The following is a 19,281-nucleotide window of genomic DNA, read 5'->3' as shown; positions in this document are numbered from 1 at the left end:
TGTGAGGCTTGACAATAGCTTATTATAGATGACTTTAGATAAAAGAACTTGTACAATTGTGTAAAAGGCTCTAACTCCTTAGGCTTTAGATTGTCTTGATCCATGGTAGTTTATCACTTAATGTAAGGCTGAGGTGATGAAAATCATATACACTTATCATTTATATGAGAATTGACAATCACAATGCCTTTTATTTACATTGTGAGGCGAGTACTAATACCACCTAACATCACGAGGCGTAGCCGCTTATACTTTACCTACATTGGATCCTATTTTGTTATTGAATCGTAGACAACTCTCTCATTTATTGCACTATTGCTCGAGATGTCATTTCTACTCTTACGGAAAAATAGTTGTAGATTACCCAGAGCCAAATGGTAATGCCAGCTAGCAGACACTAGTTCAGAAAAAGCTATTGACTACTTAGATTGAAGCCGAATATGCCAATACGACAGGTAGTCAGGTAACGTCGGACAATTATGACTGCCAGATACAATCATACCTTTGTTTTTTCTACTGTCGATTTAAATTTCAAAATCTAGGCACATATGGAGTGTTTCGGGTTTAGGTCTACCAATACTACAAATATTTTCCAATCTACATTACAAAGACGGATCAAAACCAAAATTTGCACACACCATGACCATGAAGTTTGAAACCTACTCAGCGAGTGTCTTTGGCTCTTGGATCTTGACTCCTTGTCATGCAAGCAAAGCAAAAGCAAAAATAAGCGATTCAATTTTCTCACCAAAATTTTTCCCCAAACATCGACGGAGGGAAACTGAAGGAGAGAGAACCCGCTTTTCGTCTGCATCGTCTACAACTACAACAGGCCAACAGCACAGCTCGCCTGGCTACAACCCAAACCCCAGCCAGCAGTCTATTTAATTCACTGTGCTGCCGTGCAGAGTTTTTTTTTTTTTTTTTTTTTTTTTACAAGCGTGCCCCCACACCGCCCCGCTCCTCCAACTCCGCCGCTTTTCATTTTCACCTTCCCTTCCTCCCTTCGCTTCCCCTTGAGTGCAGCAGGACCCCCACCTGATAAGAGCGGACTGCTCCGCTCTTGTCCTGCCACCCACGCACGCCATGGACGCCTGGGAGGCCACCAAGGTGGTGTTCGACCGGGTGCGGGCGCTGGACCCGGAGAACGCCTCCAAGATGATGGGCCTGCTGCTCATTCAGGACAACAGCGACAAGGAGCTGATCCGCCTCGCCTTCGGCCCGGAGCACCTGCTCCACTCCTTCGTCGCCACCGCGCGCGCCGAGCTCGCCGCCAAGCCCGCGTCCCCGCCGTCGCCCGTGCTCGGCCCGCTGCAGTCCGGCGCGCCCTGGGGCCTCCCGAGCCCCGGCTCTGGAGCCGGCGGCGGCGGCGGCGGCGACCACCACCACCACTCGCCCTTCGCCGCCGCTGACCAGCTCGGGTACGACGGCGGCGCCGACGCGTTCTACGCCGACGAGTACGACTGCTGGTCCCCCGCGGGCGCCGCCGGCGCCCACCGCCGGAGCTTCTCGCTCAGCGACGCCGAGGCGGCCGCTTCGTGGAGGCCCTGCATGTACTACGCGCGCGGGTACTGCAAGAACGGCTCCTCCTGCCGCTTCCTCCACGGCGTGCCCGAAGACGACGCCGCGGAGCGGGAGATGGCCGTCATGCGCGCCAAGGCCCTGGCCGCCGCGCCGCCGACGCAGCAGCAGCAGCTCATGGCGTCCGCGTACCCCTTCTCGCCGTCGCCCAAGGGAGGCGTGAGCCTCAGCTTCCTGCTCCAGCAGCAGCAGCAGAGCGAGACCCAAAGGTGCCATTTTTTACCCAGCGGCTGCCGCGCCACCAAATGACCAAAGGTTGCATTTTTGTCTCCGGTCTCACCATTCCCATTTTATTCTCCGCGTGTTGCTGCCTGCTCCAGGGCGGCGGCGGGCATGCTGCTCGGCGGCGAGGACATGCACAGGTTCCCGGTGCGCTCCCCGCGGATGGACCGCGGCGACCTCATCGGCAGCCCCGCCGCGCGGCAGATCTACCTGACGTTCCCGGCCGACTCCACCTTCAGCGAGGAGGACGTGTCCAACTACTTCAGGTACCCAGAGCACACGCCGCCATTATTGGCCCCCCTCTGCTCCGCTCGTTCCGTTTCGTTTCCACTAGCCGTCCAATAATGTTGCCCTGCCATCGATGGACCGAGCAGCATGTTTGGGCCGGTGCAGGATGTGCGCATCCCGTACCAGCAGAAGCGCATGTTCGGGTTCGTCACCTTCGTGTACGCCGAGACGGTGAAGGCCATCCTGAGCAAGGGCAACCCGCACTTCGTGTGCGACGCCCGCGTGCTCGTCAAGCCCTACAAGGAGAAGGGCAAGGTCCCCGACAGGTTCAGGTCCGTTCTCCCTTCTTCTCCGTTGCATATTGCATTGCCATTGCCTGCCTGCGCATGCATCGCATTCTCATCGTTCTCTCTTCAGTCACATTGCAATGCACTGCACGTTGCGTTGCTTGTTTGTTTCGATAGCTTCCGTTGCCACCTAAAAAAAGCTTCTTTTTTCGGTTTTATCGTTTTGTCTGGTTGCAGGAAGCTGCAGCACACGCACCATGGCGGAGCCGAGTTCGTCGGTTGTGCGTCGCCCACCGGATTGCTGGATTCCAGGGACCCGTACGATCTCCAGCAGCCTCAGATCGGTGAGTGGGTAGTAACTGATGCCTGCACAGCCTGCATGCGTTGTGTTCTTTTCTTTTCTGTTGCAGGTATTTTTATTTAATTTAACAATTGACATGCTGGGTTTTGGGGTTGTTTAAATTAGGATCAAGGATGATGTACGGGAACATAGCTAACCAGCACGAGGCGTTCCTGAGGAGGAAGCTGGAGGAGGAGCAGGCAGCCGAGCTGCAGCAAGCCATAGAGCTGGAGGGGCGCCGCTTCATGGGGCTGCAGCTCCTCGATCTCAAGAGCAGGGGCCACCACCATCTCGGTTCAGGCGCGCCCATGCCTCTGCGGCAAGCCACCGATGGCAAAGGCAGCGGCATCAACGGGAACGGCAACGCGTCCCATTTGGAGGATGCCATCTGCATCCAAGGTCCGCACTCCTCGACGACCCTGACAAACTCCCCATGGCCGTGACTTTTGGATCCATCCGTCATCCATGCTCTCTGATTGCAGATAAGAGGATGATGAGCAGCCTTGCAATGAGTGCTCCTGCTGCTGCTGATGCGGAAGGCGAGCACGAGGAGCAGCAGGAAGAGGGCGGTGGTGGCTGTGATGGCAGCAGCAGCAGCAGCCCCAAGCAGGCAGTCAACCCTGGGGAAGAGGAGGTGGTGGAATCTGGTCCTGTGACAGCGACGCCCAACGCTGCTTGTGGATTCCAAGAAAGGTAGGATCGTTGTTGCGGAGTACTAAAATATTTACAGAATGGGGGCACTAGGCTATTTCTTTCTTTTGGGGGAAAGGAATGGAAAAAAAAGAGGCAGCATGGAGGAACAAAGCATAGTGCTGCCTTGGCTTTCGTTTTCTTTGGCATGCATGGTTTCATGCCACGGTTTCTTGCTTAGAGATGAATGCTAACTGTGCCACACTCACACTTTAGCTAAGTTTAGTCTCTCGAATTGAATAACTAAAAAGTTAGTCAAAATATGACAAGTTAGGAATCAAACCAAACAGTCCTATATATATATATATATATATATATATATATATATATATATATATATATATATATATATATATATATATATATATAGTTTGTTTGACAATTGGGGGGGGTGCCAATCTGTGATTGGAATGAAAGCACGCCTTTTGTCTACATGCTCTGTTTATTCTCTGACACACGGCGCTAATATGCCTCTAAAAAGCAATTTGTAAAAAGGGAGGTGTATAGGCTGCTCCGATCATATCATAGGCGGTGCTGATTGAAAGCAACAAAAGGGGGAAAGGGAGTGCACTGGCAAAGGGGTCAGGCTTAATACGACCGCGCAAATTAATAATGGCCATTGTTAAGCAGTATCTTGGTGCAAGTGGCCCTCTTGTCCCGCCTTTCGATCTCCTTGATCTTTTTTTCGGTCCAGGATTGGCTGATGTGTTTCTTTCTTTGCTCGTTTGAACCGCAGCAGCTATGGCGTGGTGGAGGTGGAGCTCGTCTTGCCTGACAGCCCCTTCGCGTCCCCCACCAAGGAGGAGGCCTCATACGCTGACGCTGTCACTACTGCAGCCGCTCGGAACGGTAGCATCAGCAGCAGCCCTCGCCATGTGGCCCTTTTCGCACCCGCGTCTTCCACCACCCTCGAGCTGCCCCCCTACAGCTCCTCCTCCTTCTTTCAGGTGCCCAGGTAAAACTTTCTCAGCAGCTTAAATCTTTCATGCTGCTACTAGTTATTTCTTTCAGGTGGCTTAAGTATTTCGACGTGGTCCAATTAGTGATACATTGGTAGTGCCCCATGATTGAAGTAGAGGTTTCTGGCTACAAAATGATTGGTGTTTACTACTTGCTATAGTCTACAGGAAGTTACAGCGTGGTGTTCCTCTTATTGCAATTATTCATGTGGGGTGAGCAAAAGAAATTAAAGATTATTGTTTTTTGTTGTTGTTACATCTGTTCGGAATTTCTCCAGGTTTTCTCGTGGGCATGAAGCCATTGGGCTGTGATGTGAGGTGCACAGAGCAAAAAAGGGGGAGGGGGCCCTCCATTCCTCTAATCTGGGAGTAAGTGTCTGTCTTTCTGATAGTGCTGTAACCATTAATAATAAGCTAGCTGCTGCTCCCATGACCATGATGCATGTATATATGCCAGCATAGAATGAGCCACACCTCCTGAATCATGATGGCCATAATTTGCATGTTGACGGGCTGTTGTGCGCAGGGACTAATGGCTATGATTGGCCCCATCAACCAGGCGTAGAGAAGCTTTGACAAAGAAAAAAGAAATACCTTTGGAGAGGTGTAATCTTCTTCAGAGAGTGGGAGGAGGGAGGGGACAGTGAAGACAGCAACAGAAGAAGAAACAAGTCTAGGTTGTTTTTTTAGCTCTTAGGCCTATGATAAGTATATGATAGTAAGTGTGAGTGAGTGAGTAGTAGGCATAAATAATAGTAGTAGTAGTTAATTAGTCGTTTATTAGCAGCTCCTATGCTCGTTTGTGGCATGGATGGATCTCACTGTTGTGATGATACAGGTGATTAAACTAAACCGTAGTAGAATGGTGTAAGCTCTGCCAGTTGTAGTTGCGAGGCTGCATACATCAGACATGGCATCCAAAAGAAAGAAAATACTCACTCCTAGATGAGTGGACAAAAGGCAGACAGACGGACGTAGCAGGAGGGAAAAGTGATGAGCACTGAGCACTCACGGGTGCGACTGCAGCCCAGCGCAGACAAGAGAGAAGGGAGAGCAATAGTAGCTGCAATGCAAGTCGCCTGGCGTCGAGCAAATTGGTGAAGGTTTTGTGCTCCCAGTTCGCTGAATTTTGGGCCAGCCAAAGCCGAATCTGCAGGTGCTGGGAGTGGAGTGGAGTGAGGTTGATGTGGCTGCTGGGAACGGAGGGAGGGAGACCTGACGGGAAAAGGGGGAACAGCACGCGCACCTTTCCGCTAGTACGTCCTGTCTTGTATGGGATGCCCGATGGGACGGGGCGGGGCGGGTTGAAGCATCGTGCATGCACGTCTCTTGGGTTTCCCTCTCCCTCTGCCTCGTCATCCGCACTACTTGTTCTTGTGGGCGATGGTACCAGCAGCGTTCGTTCGGCCGGAGTTCAAAATTTGAAGTGGAATCCAATATTTCCCTCTGTTCTTGACACCTGACTACGGGCCACGAGCACCACAGGGAAAGGAGCAGGCCTGCAGTCACACTGGAACAGAACAGGCACAGGAGATGCCATGGGCACTTGTCATCGATCGTCTTGGACGGTCAAAACTGTGTCCTTGCCTTTGTTATAGCTAGGCACTACACATGTGATGTCTGTGAAACTGTGGTCAACAGAGAACAAACCCAACATTGCAATAACATTGCATTGCAGTCAGAACGCAACAACCTCTTTCTCGATCCCGCTCTTCTTTCTGTTCTCTTCCTCCCACCTATAGGTGTACATTTGGGCCGGGCCTGATGGGCCGGCCCGAAGCACGAAAAAAAAGCACGGCCCAGGCACGGCACGACCCGAAATAATTTAGTGCCGGGCCGGCACGGCCCGTTATATCGGGCCGGGTTTGGGCCGAGGTCACGGCCCATGGGCGGGCACGGGCACGGCCCGTTTAAGGCAGGCACGAAAAGGCCCATATAGAGACACGAAAAGGCCCATATATTTATCAAAACACACTTCATTCCACACTTTCATATACTTGATAAAAAAACACAAAGCTAGAGATAATGCTAGTTAGATGTTTTTTTGTATCTTTGAATTAGAGTGTGTGATGTAATTTTACTTTTGTTATGAACATTAGACAATAAACTAAACTTACGAACTTTGTATAGAGCTGATTATACTCTTTTTTCTTCTAACAAAATGATTTATAAACGAGGTAGTCATTGCATAGCTGTGGTAACTTTAATACAAATATTAAGTTTAATTTTGTTCAAATTTATTTGTCTTATCTTTTATTTGTTTTATTATTTTTTTGAATTTAGGGCTCTAATGTGAATTTCGGGCCAAAAACTGAATTTCGGGCTCTAATGTGAATTTCGGGCCAAAAATTGAATTTCGGGCTTTTATAATTTCGGGCCGCCCGAAATAAGCCCGGCACGTTTAAGCAATTACGGGCCGGGCCGTGGGCCGAGGGCGAGGCCCATGGGCTGGCCCGGCATGGCCCGAAATTCAAACGGGCCGGGCCGGCCCGAAATTCAAACAATACGGGCCTTTTCGGGCTTGGGCCGGGCCGGGCCGGGCGGCCCGAATGTACACCTATACTCCCACCTTTCTTGCTTCTTCTCAACCAGCGTCGGTCTTGGTCACACTCACACATGGTTCAAAAGTTGATCCCTGCGAGCTTCCTCCGAGTAAGCCAGGGCAATGTTAATGTCTCTCTCTTATTTATTGTTTCTACAGTAAATTTAAAGAGTAACCTTAATTGCAAGGTTTTAAAAGAAAAAATATATTTAGGTAGAGAAGTAAAAAAGGATATTATAGTTCGAATACTTCATGAGACTTTGGTCGAATGTAGTTGCATGTGTTCTATGTTAGGTTATTTATATAGTTAGAAATTTCAGTTGGCATGCTTATGATTAGATTACATTCAGGTACTACCTTTTTGTTTTAGTTTGTTAATAATATTGTTTGAGTTCAAATTTAGTAGTTTAGTTATTTTGCTAGTATATGTTATATGTTTACATTAGTTTGAAATGGTTATACTGTTGTATAAGGCAACAGCAATAGACAATCAAACATGCATGCATGCATGCTGCCACGATTCATCAGAATAAGGACTAACGATAATCTGAAGCATCATCTGGCATAGTGCCACTGCAAAGTTCAGTCTGAAGCATTAGACACTTAATTAGCAGGATCTTTATTGCCTTGCTCACCCAATAGAAGCAAGCTCAGACTGGGGAAAAGCCAGTGCATTTGTATCGACTTGATACATCAACATGGGCAGTTTTTTTTCTTATTAAATTATCGAATGGAGCTGACAGCCTGACAGATAATGAGATAGTAGCAAGTAGCTAGCTACTGCTGCCGCGCTCCTTCTCGACCACTTGTGCTCTCGCTGAGACGAGAAGCGACTCGCGCATGGCCTGGTACCTGGGCCGCAGCTTCTCGAGCGGCGGCAGATGGGCCCTGACGGCCGGCGAGCTGAGGAACCTCCCCATCCACGCAGCGAGGCACGGCATCTTCTCCTCCGCGACCATCTTATTATTCGTCGTCACGCTCACGCCGCCGCCGATCACCTCCTCGTACATCGATCGGAAGCACGTACGCCAGCGGGCCGAGCGATAGGTCCACGAACCCGACCTTGTCCCCGCCGAAGAATGGCTTCCAGGAGACGGCGAGCTCCTTCTCCAGGACCAGCAGCTGCTCTACGGCCGCTTCGTACGCTGCCTCCTGCTCCTCGCCCTCCGTGGTGAACCACCTCCAGATCGGCGGCGAGAGCTGCAAGCGTGACATGACAGCATGAAGTACATACATACGCACAACTGAACTGAAATTGATCGATGAGCAAATAAGAAATAAGCAAGTCGTCTTGTGTTAGCAACTAGAAGGGAATATCGGAAAGAAGAGAGATGTTCAGGTAGAAGAAGGGTTGAAGAAGGAGATAGCAGCGAGGAAGACGATTTGATTTGATATCTGATAGCTAAATTGTTCATGACCCCTTACAGCCAGGGTTTGGGTGTTACTTATAACCACACGACCACTCGGTCCACACGACCAATCGGCCTGCCAACATTTACAAGGCTCACTCCAGCCCAAGCCAGACGGACGCTAGCTTTCATTAGACACCGAGCCCGCTCTCCTGGCGCGCCTGTGCCTTTTCCTGCGATGCCTCCATCTTCATATACTCCATGTATGGTCATCGTCGTCGTAGCAGCATTGTTCGTATTCTTCTGGTACCATCTTTGACTTGAGGAGAAGATGATATGCTGATATTCCCCACCGCTTGAAATGCGGCTTGTCCTCAAGCCGCTTGACTGAGTATTCAACAACAATGGATGGTGCAATTCAAGTTGAGAAAGCTTGCCAGAATCTTGTGTCAGTGTAGCAGATAAAACTAGCTTTGCCAATCTTGCACAGCATCTATCCTTAATTCCACACACCACACCCCTATCCACGTTATGCCAAAAATGATCTTGGCCAATTGAGTGTGTTCGGTGAATCACTGTTATCAACCAGGATTTATAAGCATTGGCTAGGCTGCTATGAACAACACTGTGTAATCGAAGTAGACACAGGTTGAAGACACACTCGTCTGCCCAGGCCCAATTGAGCAGTCTCAACTCAATTTGGTACATCAGCAGCACCATTGCTCTGTCAGCAGGGCAGTTGAGAGTCAGTAATTCACCCAAATCTGAATTTGCAAAACACCAACTGAATAAGTGGTTCCAATTTGCCACAGTTTCAGCATGCATAGTTCTGAAATGGTGACACGTTGGGGGTGGCCATGGAGGCTGTCTAGACACAATGCAAGAATTCCCTACAACAGTATCTTGGAGGGTACGTGCGGCTACCTTGCCAACATTTATGAGACCATCAAAGCAGGGTTGAAGTGGTATAGCACCTTGAAGATAATGTTTCCAATGGCCAGTAAATAAATCCCTCCGTATCATCTCAATGCCACATTGATAATGCTCAAGCACATTCCTAAAAAAATGGTTCCTCGTTGCAATAATCTCTTCGAACAAATAGTAAGGACAGCATGTAAACCAAAGCCTCACAGTGCCATATCCGATTTTTTCGAACATGCAGTCAAATGTGTACGTATCCTTTGCAAGTTTAATGAAATGTAGAGGAAGCTCTTGAGTATCAGATGCACCACATACCAAACATAGCCAACCATTAGACAACCATTTTGTCTTCATTTCCCAGCCCACATGTTGTCCTCCAAAGTAGAAAATGACCACCGTAACATCATCTATGTCCTTTTCAAGCATCATATCAAAGAACCCATGGGCCTCGTTGAGCATATCAACCTTCACCCAGCGATCTATAACTTTGTTAAATGCATTTGAGGTTGGCCTCAGGCCACCATCAAACATATTTTTGAAGTAAGCAACTGCATCTTCTCTTAACCAGACCTGGGTTAAATTCCCTTCTATTACATGAATTCTGCAATTAGACTTCATACACATCAAGCAAAACAAATGGTGGCATGGGAGCTGGAGTAAACTTCTGCCAGTATTTTCACTAAGACAAACTCTGCACTCATGTAAGCTTTGCAGAAATATTTCAGGAAATATTTGCTCGCTTGAACCAGACACAATCTCTGAAATTGTAATACATGTCGCCGGCATAACTGGCAATCCAAAGTATCCTACCGAATGCATCATCTGTGGACCAGTAATCTTCAGTGACAGCCAGAATTCCCAAACAGGTGGTGGCCAAGGCGGAAGCCAGACTTGAACACCATCACCCAGTATCCCATACTGTACAGGCGGTGGCCATGATTGCCTATGCTGCACTGCATCCGTTCTGCAATTGCACGAGTGCAAGAAACGACACTGTATGATGCTAAAGCAATTCGTCAAACACCTGATGGACAGGGTGTTGAGAACTTTGTCCCCAGGCACCGACTGTCCTTGTCCAACAGCATCCTGCTGAACTTGTGTGACAGCACGGAAAGCAGGCATGGGGCAGTATATGGGGAGTTGGAGCAGAAATTCGCAATGGGAGTAATCCTCCGCTATTTGCCATACAATTGAGAGATGATGATGTCCAGCTGCTGCAGCGTACTCCGCGAAAATGAAGTTCCAGCTTTGCTCCTTTTCATCGAACACCACGTGAGCATCCAATGAGGTAGATGCAGGCTTGCTCGCAACTGTCACCATGACGCCGATGCGGGCCACGTCAGTGAGCATCGTAGAGAAGTCGTACTTGGTGGAGGGCAGTTGCCAGCTGGGCTTGTCCGTTCTTAGGGAAGCCATGGCCACTCTGACACAGGCAGCAGAGCTGATCTCCCACGCGCGCGGGCGGTGGCGGTAGTCAGACACACTGACCACGGGGCACCCGACGGGCAGGGGAATGGAGCAGAGCATAGGATCATCCGCCCCCCAAGGGTTGATGCAGACGATGATGCCTTGAACCAGATCCACCCAGCACAGGCAGCTGCCGGTCCCAGAGAAGGAGTTGTCGGGTGCGAAGCACACCTCTTGGGGAAGCCGGATCTCCTTCCTGGCACACTGGGGTGCGGGTTGTTCGCTGGAGCCATCTGCGTCGGTGCACATGGCGTCCTTGTCCCACACATCGAGCTCATCGATGTAGTCGTCGTCGAAGAAGGTAGTGCATCCGCGAGCGGCCTGCTCGCCATCACAGCCAACCAGCACAGCTGAGGTGGTAGCGGTGGTATAATCGGCGAGGATTGTGGCCGACGAAGTCATCCCGTTGTACTCCAGTAGCGCGAGCACCTTGGCGATCTCATCACGGTACAGCTCGTCGTCGACGGGAACGTCGTCGTATGCAGGGACTGCCGAAGAGCCGAACACGCTGTCGTCGTACCGTGGCGCGATGGCGGAGGAAGCGGTGGCGTAGGAGAAGGATTCGGGGTCCTGCTCGCCACCACTGCCAGCCAGTGCCGCGGTCAAGCGGAGCTCCATGTGTACCATCGCCTCGAGAACCCGTGCCACCTCGACTTCCATCGCAGTTGTCGAGACTAACCAGGAAATAGGGAAGGAGTGTCTAGAATGGAACCGAGTCTGATACCAGATGTTAGCAACTAGAAGGGAATATCGGAAAGAAGAGAGATGTTCAGCTAGAAGAAGGGTTGAAGAAGGAGATAGCAGCGAGGAAGACGATTTGATTTGATATCTGATAGCTAAATTGTTCATGACCCCTTACAGCCAGGGTTTGGGTGTTACTTATAACCACACGACCACTCGGTCCACACGACCAATCGGCCTGCCAACATTTACAAGGCTCACTCCAGCCCAAGCCAGACGGACGCTAGCTTTCATTAGACACCGAGCCCGCTCTCCTGGCGCGCCTGTGCCTTTTCCTGCGATGCCTCCATCTTCATATACTCCATGTATGGTCATCGTCGTCGTAGCAGCATTGTTCGTATTCTTCTGGTACCATCTTTGACTTGAGGAGAAGATGATATGCTGATATCTTGTTCCTGAGTCCGGACCGGACCTTGTCCTGCTGGAACCTGGCCCAGAAACGGGCCATGGCGCGCTGGTAGGGGTCCCGAGGGAGGATGGGGTCGCCGCGGTGGCTCCAGGCGTCGTCGATGAACTCGAGGATGACCTGCGACTCCGCGACGGGCCTGCCCTTGTAGACCAGCACGGGGACTTTCTTGTGCACGGGGTTGTACGCCAGCAGCTGGGCGCTCTTGCTCCGGAGATCCTCCTCCACGTACTCGTACTCCACGCCCTTCATCGCCAGCGCCCATTTCACCTGGAGGACGTAGGGGCTTGCCCAGACGCCGAGCAGCGTCGTCACCGCCTTCTCGCTCTCTGCTGCTTGTTGTTCTTGCTCGGGATGATTCATGGATGCTGTCGTCGTTTACTCAACTCTACCTATATGATCTGATGAGCTATATATATATATGATCAGTTCGTCGTTTTCTATTCTTTTGCGGACTGGGGACTGATTTGGTTTCAATGGTTAGTCAGCTTTGGCGGCTTGAATAGTCTGCATATACACAGCACGTAACAGAGACACAGAGTATATATGTCGTTATCTGACCACGCGTACCTCTTCTTTCACCCACACAATGACATAAATGCCAGTGGCCAGTCACTACAGTAAACGAAGGAATTTCCGACGGCTAAAGCCGTCGGACATAAGATTCAGACCGTCGGAGATAGGTTATGTCCGACGGCATTAACCTATCTCCGACGGTTTTAAGTCGTCGAGGATAACGCGTCGGAAATAGCATTATGTCCGACGGCCGCCGTCGAACATAAGCTATATCCGACGGCCCCATCGGACCGTCGGAGGTAAGATGTCGTAACCGTTTTACCCGCCGCCTGGGCCCACTGCTGTTATATCCGACGGTTTAAAGCCGTCGGACATAACATATAACTTATGGCCGACGGTTTTAAGCCGTCGGACATAACATACACCTTATGTCCGACGGCTTACACTAAGCCGTCGGACATAACATTTTTCAGAAATTGCACAAAATTCTGAAATTTAAAAAATCTGACATTTGCAAATACAAAACAGATTTCATACACATACACATTCACAATCACAAATATACTCACATAAGTATACACATTCACAAATATAATCACATAAGCATTCACATTCACAAATTTAACATAACGACATAGTTCCAAATGGTTGCAACAAGTGTTTACATCAACATAGTTGTCCAAAATCCAAAATGAACATTATTCGACGGATAGGCTTTCACATGAAAGGTTGCAACAAGTGTTTTACATCATTATCACTCATATCCATCGCCACCTCCTCCGGCTGGACTATGCGTGTTGAAAAGATTGTTCACCCACGAATGTGTTGTGTCGTCTTGACCAGACCCATCTCCAGGTGCGGCAACTGAAGCGGGTGGTGTCTGAAATCCCTATAACACAAGTACATGAAATAGTAACCACTCAGTTGTTCATTTAAACACATAAGACATCTATGAACATGTCACACACGCATATGTGTACATACCATAGGGAATTGTGACGGAGGCGGAGGCGGAGGTGGAGGCGCCAACATTGGCATTGGCAGTGCAAAGTCCGGAGGCGGCATCCCATATGTCGGCATCGGGACGCCCGCTTGTTGGGCTAGTTGCTACAAATTATATACAAGTCATTGTTGAGCAAACAAGATACACATCAAGTGTTTTGCAAAATAAGCTACAAAATGTTACTTCAACTTACCGAGAGAAGAGCTTGATTTTGGGCCTGGAGGCTTGCATAATACTCGTCCTTCTTCTTCTGGTACTCGGCTTGTTGTCTCTGGTATTCAGATTGTTGCCTCTGGTACTCCAATTGTTCCCTCAAGACTGATTGATGGTACTCTGCCTGTTGACGCAACACTGCAAGCTCTATCTCATGGGCTGTTGATCGTGAACGGGACGACTGTGAAGACGACGATGTGGATTGTCGTCCACGTCGTCTCAGCTCTCTGGAATCAATCGTAGAATCAAAAATACCCAACCTACAAGAGTGAACCATGCACTTAGTATAGTAACTCATGGCTCAGTTGAATCGCAAGCATATGATGACAATTTTGAAAACCAAATCAAATAATCTCACCGTCCATGGGCTTGTCCTCCTGCGCTAGCATATGCTGCCTGAGGGTCGATTGGCTGGCTCCTCCAATCGTACTCCTCCCCATGGCGTTGAACCATCTCCTGCCCATACGAAGCCTGGAGGCAAACAATATCAAATATAAGTGCATAACCCCTATGCCCTTGCAAACAATATCAGACACATAATAGAGTATCAAAAACTCACTAGACGGTCGGTGGCCGTCTGAGTGCATAACACATCAGGATTCTGAGGATCAGAACCCCTATGCCCTTGCATATACACCTCCACATCCGTGGGCGTACGGCCGGATTTGACTTCCTATACATAAAAGTTATAATGACACATTTCTATGTGATTCAAAGTTACGACAAACTGTGACTTACCATTCGCTTAGCCAAGCACACATGACCATCACCGCCATAGTTGTGGAACGACTCAGTTCCACGGTTTCCCCTGTTCCTTTCGGAAATGGCACGAAACTCAGGGGAAGCCCACCATCTGCACAATGCCCGATAACCGTCTGATCGGGTGGCCATCCACGGCACCGACACCTACATGAAATTTTTTAAATAAAGCAAGCAAATACATGGCTTCGTGCGATATGAGAGGCAACAACCTGTTTACCTCTAGGTATTGCTCCTCCGTCAAGTAAATTGATGACCACTCGGCCTTGGTATTTGGCATCGGTCGATCATCAGCATTTGCTCTGTACCATGCCTTTATAGCCTGAATTCGTGCATAGTACATTGCATCTGCAACGACATCGTTCGCGTTATACTCAAACACGTAACGAGCATTCATATCATATGATCCATCGTCCGGCAGCTTGTACCGTTTCTGTAAAAAAAACATAGTGTTATCATAAAAGCAAACATATATGGAATAACTAAAATAGTATAAACAAGTCATACCCAGAATGTATCCCAAACTAGTGCCTGTGTGTTGCCAAACGTTCTACAGACACCATAGCGATAATGCTCCCAAGTGGCGGGGACAGACTCGCCAGTAGGCAAAGTCACAAGACCAGGCCAGTGCAGACGAACAAGATTACCAAGAACCATGTTCACCTGCCTGTAGTGTCCTGTGCCTGTGAACGAGTCGTCGATCCAAGTCCTGCAAACAGAAAACAATGTAGAAATTAAAACATAACTTTCAATAACATTTAAGCAAAGATATGTCACTCACTTTCCACTAGGCTTTATCAAAACCCGAGATTCGGGTGGAAGCTCTGGAGGTGGTCCAACAAAATGCAGCTTCCTCGTTCTCTTAACTCGAGAAGTTCCAGACCCAGCTGCAGAATCTCCACCAGCCCCAGAATCCCCACCAGCGTCGTCTCCAGCATCATCTCCCACATTATCTCCACCATCATCTTCAACATCATCTCTTGCATGATCCTCTACCACTGGTTCCTCAATTTCAGCGTCCTATGAAACAAATAACTTACATCATACAATATTAAGTAACTTAGATAATGTAATTTAACAACTAACTTACATCTTGTGGAGGCAAATGTTCTGCCAGCGCTCTCCGTCTGCTCATGGTAGAACCTGTGCCTTGAAAAACTGAATCCTCACCCCTCGAGCTGCTCCTCGAGCTACTCCTCGACCCAAGCAAACTACGAGCTAAAGACTTCATTTTCTTTGACATCCTGTTTTAACAAAAACAAGTTAGTACATAAATCGACAATAAAATAATAAAATATGCAATAAAAGCATAAAATATGCAATAAAATCATGATCCATACTCGTCAATCATAATCGTAATCAAAATCAGGATCTAGTTGCTTTCGTCGATTTAATGGACGCCAAGTAGCTTTCTTCTTTCTCGTCACTCGTTTTCTTTTTGGAGGAACCTCTACATCATTTTGATCGCCTAATAAAGATTCTTCCAACATTTCAGTTTGTACATTAAACGTGCTTGTAAGTTCTTCGTCTTGGAAAATCTCAGCAGCCCCCACTTCCTGCTCGATTTGACTTTCAACATAACCAGCATCACCAGGAGCATATAGTCGTTCACGAGGATTTACTTTGTACACTACCCTCCAATCAACCAAACCGTTTTTCTTAGATGGATATGTCATATAATACACCTGCTCGCATTGGTGGGCAAGGATTATAGTGTCGTGGCCTTTTAATCTATCGTTGTGTTTGACTTCCACCATGCCATATTGATTTTCTCGCATTGTATTTGGAGAAAACCAATCACAATCGAAGAACACCACTTTGAGTTGTTTATCTCCAAAAAACTTGTACTCGATTATATCATTAATGACTCCATAATAATTAGTCACCTTCCCTTCATCATCGACAACTCTAGTTACAACTCCGGAGTTTGTCATGGCTGCTAGAGGATGATCATCTTCGAACCTTGTGGAACGGAATCTAAAACCATTGACATCATACCGACCATAACGTCTGCCAGTTACTGCTCCTAGGGATAATTGTCGAAGGTCCGGGTGTATATTGTCATTTTTATCTACATAATCTCGAAACCAACACAAGAAATTAAGTCCCCCATCTTTTCCCTCTCGACGAATCTGGTCACGTTCACAGCCAGAGATGCAATTTTGAGAATCAAATTCCCTGTTAGTACAAGGAAACAAACCTTTTAGTATCACAACAAAAATTCTAGCGGCAATGACTAAAATAAAGTTTACACTTACAGGAGAAACTGACTCATCTCTTCCATGTTGTTATACATGTAGAGTAAAGCAGTCTTCCATTCGTCGTTGGTGAAACAGTATGTTGTGCTGGGTCCTACAGTTTTGCCCCTCCATTGAAAAATTTCAATATCACTAATAGGGGGCTCGTCGACATGATACCGCAACGTATGGGCATTGACATTGTGTTCCTCTGCAAAGTACAGGCCCGTGAACGATGCTATCTCTTTGTATTTGAATTCTTCAGCGATGCACCCTTCAACTCGTCTCTTATTACCAACCATTGCACGTAGCTTCTTTAGTGTCCTTTCGATGTGATACATCCATCTATATTGCACAGGACCTCCTACCTTAGCTTCGTATGGTAGGTGAACAAGTAGATGTTGCATCGTATTGAAGAAACCTGGTGGAAATATTTTTTCAAGTTTGCATACCAAAATCGGTATTTCTTGCTCAAGCTTCTCCATCATCTCTTTCTTTATTTCTTTGGCACAAAGATGTCTATAAAAGTAGCTTAGCTCCGCTAATGCTTTCCAGACATCATTTTTTACAAAACCACGAAACATAACAGGAAGGAGTCTTTCCATTATTATGTGGTAGTCATGACTCTTCAACCCAGAAAACTTGCCCGTCTTCAAATTCACAGACCTTCTAAAGCCCGCGGCGTAACCATCTGGGAACTTTAAGTTTTTCAACCATTTCATCAATTGTTTCTTCCTTTTAGGTTTAATACTGAAAGGAGCACGTGGCTTCTTCTGATTCTCTCCTATCTCCATAGTTGGTCTTCTACAGATTAAGGCCAAGTCTTTCCTTGCCTTAGGGTTGTCTTTTGTTTTGTCAGTGATATTCATGCAAGTGTTGATAATGCTTTCACCCATATTTCGTTCCTGGTGCATGACATCAATGTTATGCATTAGAATCAAGGCTTTCATATAAGGGAGTTCCCATAGACCACATTTGTGAGTCCAATTATGCTCGGTTCCATAACCTTCAAAACGATTTCCATGTTCGTTTAGTTTCAAATCATTAAGTCTCACGAGAATCTCTGGACCACTTAGACGCTTGGGTGGTCCCCTCGTCACAATCGTGTCCTTTTTAAAAGCGTTCCTATCGAACCTGAACGGGTGATCCTCTGGCAAAAAACATCTATGGCAATCGAAGTAACATATCTTTCCACCAAACTTTAGTCGAAAGCATAAAGTGTCTTCAACGCATATAGGACATGTCAAAATCCCATGACAACTCCATCCAGCAAAGATACCATAAGCCATAAAATCATGAATAGACCATAAAAACGCGGCTCTCAAGTTGAACTTCTGTTTCTTGTAACAATCGTACGCCTCGACTCCTTCCCACAAAATTTTCAATTCTTCAATCAGGGGTCTCATTATCACATTGATCTTTGTTCCAGGATGATCCGGACCAGGTATTATAAGACACAAGAAAATAAATTCATATTTCATGCAAAGAGCTGGTGGAAGGTTGTATGGAACAGCAAAGACGGGCCAACATGAGTAGGACATTGCAGTTAGATTGAATGGCGAGAAACCATCTGTTGCCAAACCGAAGCGGACATTCCGCACTTCATCAGCAAAGCTGGAATCAAAAGCATCTAGTGCCTTCCATGCATCTGTATCAGCTGGGTGCACCATGACATTTGGATTCTCACGTACCCCTTCTTTGTGCCACCTCATGTGTCTGGCTGTATTCTTGGAGATGAACAAACGTTTCAACCGAGGTATGAGAGGCATGTAACGAAGCTGCTTACGTGCAATCTTCGTAGTCACGGTCAAACCATCGTCGTTTTCAACCTCAACGAATCTACGCTCACCACATACAGTACACTTCTTCTCACCTGTGGTCTCCTTCCAGAAAAGCATACAATTATTTTCACAGACATCGATTTTTTCGTAGTCCATACCGAGGCCAGATAACAGCTTTTTAGACTGATACATGTCCTTTGGCATCTTGTGATTCTCCGGAAGTACATCACTGATCAAGTTCAAAGGTTCCTTGTAACAGTTGTTTGAGAATGCAAACTTAGACTTAATAGCCATAAGTCGAGTCACAAATACAAGGACGGTCACTTTTGTGTGCTCATGCAACGGCTCTTCGGCAGCTTTAAGGAGCTCGAAGAACTTCTGAACCTCAGGTGTAGCTGGATCCTCAAACTCGGTGGGTTGACCGGGGTTCTCCGAATCGACGGTTAGAAGCTCATGGCGTACATCGTCAAGCATCTCTTCCATCCTATCGTAGTCCTCCTCTTCATGTGATTGAACTTCCGATACAATACGAGGAGGTGGGTCCTCACCGTGGTGCACCCACACCTCATAGCCTGGCATATAACCGTTCTTGCAAATATGTATCGACATAGTCCTCCTGTTAAGGAAATTAATGTTCCGACACTTGCTACAAGGGCACCTAACATCGATTCCAGTCTCTGACCGAGCAAAAGCATGGTCGAGAAAAGCATCAGTCTTGGCAACCCACTCACTTGATAGAGCACCTCTTTTCTTCCAACCTTCATACATCCATCGACGATTCTCCTCCATACTAGATACGAGACGTTAACTTAATTAGATAAGTAATGCACGGACCATCCGTTTTTACGAAGAAATCACGCCACTACATCTGTAGGAAAGGATAGGTCCTAAACCCACCCAGGAGTGACCGACGAGCCCGTGTTTATGACAAGACATGTGGTCGTGCGAAATTTCGGCAGCATAACCCCGTTGTTCTCCAATCGCACGCCTAAAAATGGTGCAATTGGAGAACAGAGGGGTTATGCTGCCGAAACTAAGC

The 19,281-nt window shown here is 47.7% G+C and overlaps 2 protein-coding genes and 1 pseudogene across 3 annotated transcripts; 1 reads left to right on the top strand and 2 right to left on the bottom strand.

Annotated features, from left to right (window-relative positions):
* The first annotated feature begins 406 nt into the window (after positions 1-406).
* On the top strand, positions 407-5,216 carry LOC103654303 (zinc finger CCCH domain-containing protein 53). Of its 2 annotated transcripts, none has more exons than XM_008681135.4 (9): positions 407-1,790; positions 1,902-2,069; positions 2,178-2,363; positions 2,556-2,662; positions 2,785-3,057; positions 3,141-3,351; positions 4,088-4,303; positions 4,586-4,676; positions 4,834-5,216. In XM_008681135.4, exons 1-8 carry the CDS (start codon positions 1,087-1,089, stop codon positions 4,617-4,619), a joined length of 1,899 nt encoding a protein of 632 aa, XP_008679357.1. In that variant the 5' UTR covers positions 407-1,086; the 3' UTR covers positions 4,620-4,676; positions 4,834-5,216. The 2 variants fall into 2 exon arrangements, with proteins under 2 accessions (XP_008679357.1, XP_008679356.1); XM_008681134.4 differs by having other exon boundaries at positions 4,085-4,303.
* Positions 5,217-7,505: 2,289 nt separating this feature from the next.
* Positions 7,506-11,709, bottom strand: LOC103654302 (uncharacterized). Its single transcript, XM_008681133.2, has one exon. It carries the CDS (start codon positions 11,433-11,435, stop codon positions 8,295-8,297), a length of 3,141 nt encoding a protein of 1,046 aa, XP_008679355.1. The 5' UTR covers positions 11,436-11,709; the 3' UTR covers positions 7,506-8,294.
* On the bottom strand, positions 7,539-12,096 carry LOC103655779 (glutathione transferase GST 23-like; annotated as a pseudogene).
* Positions 12,097-19,281: the final 7,185 nt, after the last annotated feature.

The sequence above is a fragment of the Zea mays genome, chromosome 4, assembly GCF_902167145.1.
Source record: "Zea mays cultivar B73 chromosome 4, Zm-B73-REFERENCE-NAM-5.0, whole genome shotgun sequence".
NCBI classification, from domain to species: domain Eukaryota; kingdom Viridiplantae; phylum Streptophyta; class Magnoliopsida; order Poales; family Poaceae; genus Zea; species Zea mays.
This window is presented reverse-complemented; position numbering and strand designations above follow the sequence as displayed.

Excerpts from the sequence above, each read along its gene's own strand:
- LOC103654303 (XM_008681134.4), top strand. The coding sequence starts at position 1,087 with ATGGACGCCTGGGAGGCCACCAAGGTGGTGTTCGACCGGGTGCGGGCG. Across the intron at positions 1,791-1,901 it reads CAGCAGAGCGAGACCCAAAG|GGCGGCGGCGGGCATGCTGC; the intron begins GTGCCATTTTTT and ends TGCCTGCTCCAG. Across the intron at positions 2,364-2,555 it reads AAGGTCCCCGACAGGTTCAG|GAAGCTGCAGCACACGCACC; the intron begins GTCCGTTCTCCC and ends GTCTGGTTGCAG.
- LOC103654302 (XM_008681133.2), bottom strand. The coding sequence starts at position 11,435 with ATGAACAATTTAGCTATCAGATATCAAATCAAATCGTCTTCCTCGCTG.